The 5,959-nt window shown below is 57.8% G+C and overlaps 1 protein-coding gene across 2 annotated transcripts; it reads left to right on the forward strand.

Moving 5' to 3' along the window:
* The first annotated feature begins 13 nt into the window (after positions 1 to 13).
* On the forward strand, positions 14 to 2,594 carry NKX6-1 (NK6 homeobox 1). 2 transcript variants are annotated; one of them, XM_035326290.1, is made up of 3 exons: positions 14 to 721; positions 864 to 1,036; positions 1,121 to 2,594. In XM_035326290.1, the coding sequence occupies exons 1-3, from the start codon at positions 97 to 99 to the stop codon at positions 1,370 to 1,372; spliced, it is 1,050 nt and encodes a 349-aa protein (XP_035182181.1). In that variant the 5' UTR covers positions 14 to 96; the 3' UTR covers positions 1,373 to 2,594. The 2 variants fall into 2 exon arrangements, with proteins under 2 accessions (XP_035182181.1, XP_035182182.1); XM_035326291.1 differs by having other exon boundaries at positions 1,133 to 2,594.
* Positions 2,595 to 5,959: the final 3,365 nt, after the last annotated feature.

Below are 5,959 nucleotides of genomic sequence, written 5' to 3' on the forward strand. Positions count from 1 at the left end.
CCCCGCTAGGGGCGGCGGGCGGCCCGGGCTGGATGCCAGCCGCCGAGGCCCCGCGGCGCTAGGGCCGGCCGCGGTAGCGGCCGGGGAGGCGCGGGGATGCTGGCGCTGGGGCAGGCGGACGGCGCGCCCCGGCAGGGCGCCTTCCTGCTGGGCAGCCCGCCGCTGGCCGCCCTGCACAGCATGGCCGAGATGAAGGCGCCGCTGTACCCCGCGTACCCGCTGCCCGCCGGGCCCGCCTCCTCGGCCTCTGCTTCCTCCGCCTCGCCGGCCTCCGCCTCGCCCTCACCGCCGCTCGGCTCGCCCGGCCTCAAGGCGCCGGGCGTGGGCACCGGCCCCGGCCCCGGGGGGCTCCCGGCGCCGCCACAGCTCTCGGCCGCCACGCCGCACGGCATCAACGACATCCTAAGTCGGCCCTCCGTGCCCCTGCCGGGCGCCGCGCTCGCATCCGCCGCGCCCTCTGCCTCGTCGGCGGCGCCCGCCGGACTGCTAGCCGGGCTGCCCCGCTTCGGCAGCCTTAGCCCCCCGCCGCCGCCGCCCCCGCCACCGCCGCCGCCGCCGCCCGCCCTTTACTTCAGCCCCGCCGCCGCCGCCGCCGCCGCCGCCGTGGCCGCCGGGCGCTACCCAAAGCCGCTGGCCGAGTTGCCGGGCCGCACGCCCATCTTCTGGCCCGGCGTGGTGCAGGGGCCGCCCTGGAGGGACGCCCGCCTGGCCTGCGCGCCCCGTAAGTACCTCACCCCGACCCCAAACCCCAGACCCCAGCCCCGCACCCTGGTCCCGCTGCCGGTCCTGCTCCCAGCCCTGCTCCCAGCCCCGCGTTAACGCCGCGCCCCCGCGCGTGCCTCTCTCTCCTCTCGCCTCGCCAGACCAAGGCTCGATTTTGCTGGATAAGGACGGGAAGAGAAAACATACCCGACCCACTTTTTCTGGCCAGCAGATTTTCGCCCTGGAGAAGACGTTTGAGCAGACCAAGTACCTGGCGGGCCCGGAGCGCGCCCGGCTGGCCTACTCGCTGGGAATGACCGAGAGCCAGGTCAAGGTGAGGCGGGCGGGGGGCGCCTGGGGGGGTCCGCAGCCCCCCGGGGTCCGGGTTAGGGGTCCGGGGCTGAGGCGGTGGCTGCAGGTCTGGTTCCAGAACCGGCGCACTAAGTGGCGGAAGAAACACGCGGCCGAGATGGCGACGGCCAAGAAGAAGCAGGACTCGGAGACGGAGAGGCTGAAGGGTGCCTCGGAGAACGAGGAGGAGGATGACGACTACAACAAGCCGCTGGACCCCAACTCGGACGACGAGAAGATCGCGCAGCTGCTCAAGAAACACAAGCCGGGCGGCGGGGGGCTGCTGCCGCCCCCGTCCGAGGGGGAGGCCTCGGCCTAGCCCCGCGCCCGCCGCCGATCTCGGAGATGTACAGATTATTTTTGTAGACTCTGCGTGCCCCGTCGCCGGCGGGAGGCCGGGGGCAGAGCACGGAGGACTGCGGCTACACGGGCGCCGAGCGGCACGGAGGGGAGCGGCGGGGCTGCGCGGGTGCCCTGGTGTCTCGGTGTCCTGGCGTCCCGGCCCCGCCGGAGGTCGGCTCCTGGCGAGCAGAGCGCTCCCGGCCCCGGCACGGCCCCGCTCCCCGGCGAGCAGCAGAGAGTGAAACGAAAAAAGGGAGAAGGGAGAAGCCAGCGCGTGGACAAGTAGCTGGTGCGAATCGTCACAACCACTTTCGGTCAAAATATAAAATTCATTTAGTTGCTGTAATTGAATTTAAGGTGTGTTTTGTTTTGTATCATACGGAATACTATAGAATGTAAATTGTTTGCTTTTTTTTTTAAGCCGATAACGATGATATATCGTGATATAGCGTCTTAACATTTATTAATTTATATTAAAAAGATTCGGTTTGTAAAGAGAAGAAGAGGCCCCTGCGCGCCCCGTTCCATGTAATGCACTTTCTGTTCCCGAGCCCACCCCGATAAAGCGATTAAGCACGCACCCTGCCGCCGTCTGCTGCCTTCTCCCCTGGGGCCGGGCCGGGGGTCGCAGGCAGCCGGGGGTGCAGGATCCGGGGCTGGGACCCCTGCTCCCAGCTGCTGGGTCGCGACCCCAGCAGGGGTGTGGGGCCAGAGGCGAATTGCTCGGGGGTTTCACCACTGGGTGCTCGGCTTCATTCCAGCCGGGGGAAATGAAATTCCTGACCAGCCCCGGTGCCCGCGAATTGCAGCGACCATTGTAAGGCAGAGGCACAGTAGACAGACAGCAAACCCACGGCTGCAGCGCGGGGGCACGGTGGGCAGCGCGCACCCACCGCGATGGCGGCAGGGCAGCAGATCCCCCCGACCCTGCCCGGGACCGGGGCCGCATCCTGCACCCCTTATCCCTCCCCCTCCCCTCCCGCCCCGATATCCCACGTTTAATGAGTCGCCCGCATCCTCATCACCCCAGCATGGTAATTGAGCAGATCTATTAACTTGTTACACTAGATTTGTTTAAAGAGACTATTACACAGTCATTTAATCAATTTGTTACACTGGAGGTCCTGACTTATGAGACACTTGCCGTATGATTCCTTAATGACTGAATTAATTTGTTTTAATAAAACCAACATTGTGTACAAGCGCATTTCAAGAAATGTAATTTTGGAGACGGAACAGTCCAATGCTTCATCTGATTAGGTCTTTTCCATGGTTTATCAAAGTCTGGAGTTGCCGTCATAAACTGCATGTATGGGGTATTTTTCTTTTTTATAGCGTCATTAATTTAATATGGATCATTAGTTCTTTATACACATGCATGTTCTGACAAATGTACCCAATGAATAATGCACCTAATGCGTTCGGGCTCAAATGCATCATGCTGTAAACAGAAACCGCTGCGGAACGAGCGGTGGCGGCGCAGACCCCGAAGCCCAGTGCAGGTGCTGCGGGGCCGTCGGGGCCCCGCGTTCACCACCGGCCCACGGGAGCAGCCGCTGCTGCCGGCTAGCCCCGGAGGCTCGCCCGGAGGCAGCAGAGTTACGCGGCGGGTCACCCGACCGGTCCAAGGTCGCTTTAATTCTGGCTGGAGGTTAATTGGATCACTGCATTAAAGCAGGAATAGACTGCACTCAGCTTGCCCCTAATGAGGACAGACAGGTTTTTTTTGTGTACCTCTTAACCGCTCCCTGCCCGATAAGGCTCCGGGGTACCTATCGGCAACGAAATCTCGCTGTAGGCTCCTCATATCGAGGTGCGGGCAGCTCCTCCGGCCTGGTGCCGGCAGGGCACAAAGTGTGCGGTGCTGGGCCCGCTCTCCTTACTCTGTGTTGGGGGGGGGCTGCGCCCACCAGCTTGCCCGGCCGTGAGAGGACAGGTGGGGCAAGGCCAGATGAGGCCAGGCGAGGTGCCGGGCCCCGGGTGCCACCACGGTGCCGGGGTGCCAGCCCTAGCAGCCCGCTGCCCTCACCCCACAGCCATGAGCACGGGTGCGCTCTGCTGGGTGCTCCGCTGCCCGGGAGCACAGTGCCCAGCCTGGAGAGCCTTACTCAGCTCTCCAACCCTGACTCTTTCGACGACGTGTTGCAAACAGTCGGTGCAGAAGGGAGGACGGCAGGGGCGCGTCACCCCCCGAAGGAGCAGCAGGGACCCCTGCCTCTGCGGGCAGCCCCGCGCCGGCTGCGCGTTGCTCTGGTGCAGACTCCTCTCTGGATGGAGCTGTTCAGCTGCTTGTCACTCACAGCGGCAGAGCCGAGCTGAGCCGCTGCACGTCCCTGCTTCATAGAGAAGCAGCCGAGCTGCTGGGCATCCAGTTACAGGGCACTCTTACCCCGCAGCTCTCCCCGGACTGCAGACATAATTCCCATCAGCAGTAGCAGCTTTCCCAGCTTCTCCTTCCGAAAAAGTTTTCCTAGACGAGACCTCCACCCACATTCGAGGGTATGGAGAAAGCTCTAGTCTGACAGATATTTTCCTAGCAAAATTCGTTTTGTAAGGAAAATTCAGGCTCAGTTCAACATCCACGTTTAAAACTGTGCCAGATGTCAGGCTGGAAATATGGGTTCGCACTGATTATCATACTATGGGTACTGGATGAACCACACATGCACGGGGGAATGGTCTTACTTAGGTTTCCAAAAATGCCATTGCACCGTAACACCACTGGCACTGTACACACTGTAAGTGGAGTTGTTCTCCCTGCTGCTCTGATCCCAGCCTCACCAGGAACCCTGCCAGGCGTTGGAGCAGCAGATGACTCGTCCGAGAGAGAAGTGAAAGACAGGCAGCTTTGGAGCTGACAGAACAACGAAAAACCTCAATTCCCTGAATTATTTCCCTATTAGCAACAGGAAGCATGCATGGCACAATAGCGCATAGTGAGACAACGACAAAAGGAACAGTTTGAAAACAGTCCCTTCTGTGAGTACTTCTCGATATCAAACACATCTGCTGAAATCGGGATCAGGTTTGTCAGCTGCTTGTGACTGGTGGGAGGGCTACATTTGCCGGGAAATTTATTTATAATAAATAATACAACTTGCCCTGAGGACCCAGGCAGGTGCCTTCTTGCCATGGCCAGAAAGCCCCTGACTGGATTCCCCCAAACACCCTCCTCCTTCTATCTGCATCATGACTTCCACGGCAAGGAAAGTTCTCATGTCTGAGAGAAGAACCATACGTGTAAACTGAACCTTGACATATCCGAGCACATCCCTGTACACATCTTTATTTGAATAGCTGTTAATTGCCCAAGGAGGCCACCAGGAAGAACATCGGGAGCCCTGCTCATAACCCAGCTGAATACCTGGCTATTTAAGGTACTCTGGAGCTGCATGAACCAGAAAGAAAACAGCTTCCCCTACCCATTTTATTAGAAGGCAATAAAATCTGGTGGTGTCTCATTAAATTTAATGAGCCTTCATAAAATAACCATTATGCTGTGGAGGTAATGAAAAGAATAACTATGGTGGTTAGTAAATAAACCAGCAAGGGTGATGCTTCTCCACGTCCCAGACACCTACCAGGTATCAAACATGTACACAACTCTGGGTGAAAGATGCTATCTTAGATACCCTGCACCCACTGGCATCTTCTGTATCCATGTCGGGTTCTTTCTGTTCCCTCCTCCCCTATGGCACCAGTGCATTTGGTGCAGTGCCGTTTGTTTTCTCACTGCCAGGCTGCACGCCTGTGTGCAAAACCACAGCCATGGGGGACGATAATTTCACGCAAACGCTCAGGGGTAGCCATGGATTCTGCGTCTCCCCTCTTCTGAAGTTTCTCTCACAGCAGTGAAACCATTGCTGCATAAGTTCCCTCACTTGGAAAAAATAGGTGCAACTCCATTCTGTACATGTATCTGTCACCCTGATACAAGGTATCAGGGTGACAGATGAACTCAGATTTAAAATCATGCCCAAATACCAACTCTTACTTGCCCAGCTCACACGTGCCCTGGAAATTGTGAAGTTTAGCTGATTATGGGATCAACTCCACAGGGAGTGTATGACCGCCCATTAAAAAAGCAAGACGAGAAGCTGAGCAGAGGCTGGCATACAGTGCCAGAGGTTGCTGTGGGAACTTCACTCGAAACTGCACTGCACTTCAGCAAGTGTTAGGACTGTTCATGTGAGCGAACAAGCAGGAGGTGATCTGCAGAATCACTTCTGCACCCCTGCCTCCTTCTGAGACTCGTCTTGCTTTTGGTAGGTTACTGCTTTGCTTGCTGGAGGCACACACTGTGTGGGTGTGATGTGTCACAGCTAAATTGTAATGTCCTCAGAGTTTATTTCTGGTTTTCACTATGGCACCCAAACACCAATACTCTGCCCGTTTTTTTGTGTGAACGCATCACATGTGATCTCAATGAGGCTGAGTAATGCTGGGGCAGAACTTACTCGGATGACTCTTTTCCTGAAACTCAGGCTTCTATCTCTGACATGTCCTGAAAGGGCTTGAAAAGAAAAGAAAAGAAAAGAAAAGAAAAGAAAAGAAAAGAAAAGAA

The sequence above is a fragment of the Oxyura jamaicensis genome, chromosome 4, assembly GCF_011077185.1.
Source record: "Oxyura jamaicensis isolate SHBP4307 breed ruddy duck chromosome 4, BPBGC_Ojam_1.0, whole genome shotgun sequence".
Lineage (NCBI taxonomy): Eukaryota > Metazoa > Chordata > Aves > Anseriformes > Anatidae > Oxyura > Oxyura jamaicensis.

Coding starts and splice junctions, on each gene's coding strand:
- NKX6-1 (XM_035326290.1), top strand. CDS start 97: ATGCTGGCGCTGGGGCAGGCGGACGGCGCGCCCCGGCAGGGCGCCTTC. Junction 722..863: donor CCGCCTGGCCTGCGCGCCCC/GTAAGTACCTCA, acceptor TCGCCTCGCCAG/ACCAAGGCTCGATTTTGCTG. Junction 1,037..1,120: donor TGACCGAGAGCCAGGTCAAG/GTGAGGCGGGCG, acceptor CGGTGGCTGCAG/GTCTGGTTCCAGAACCGGCG.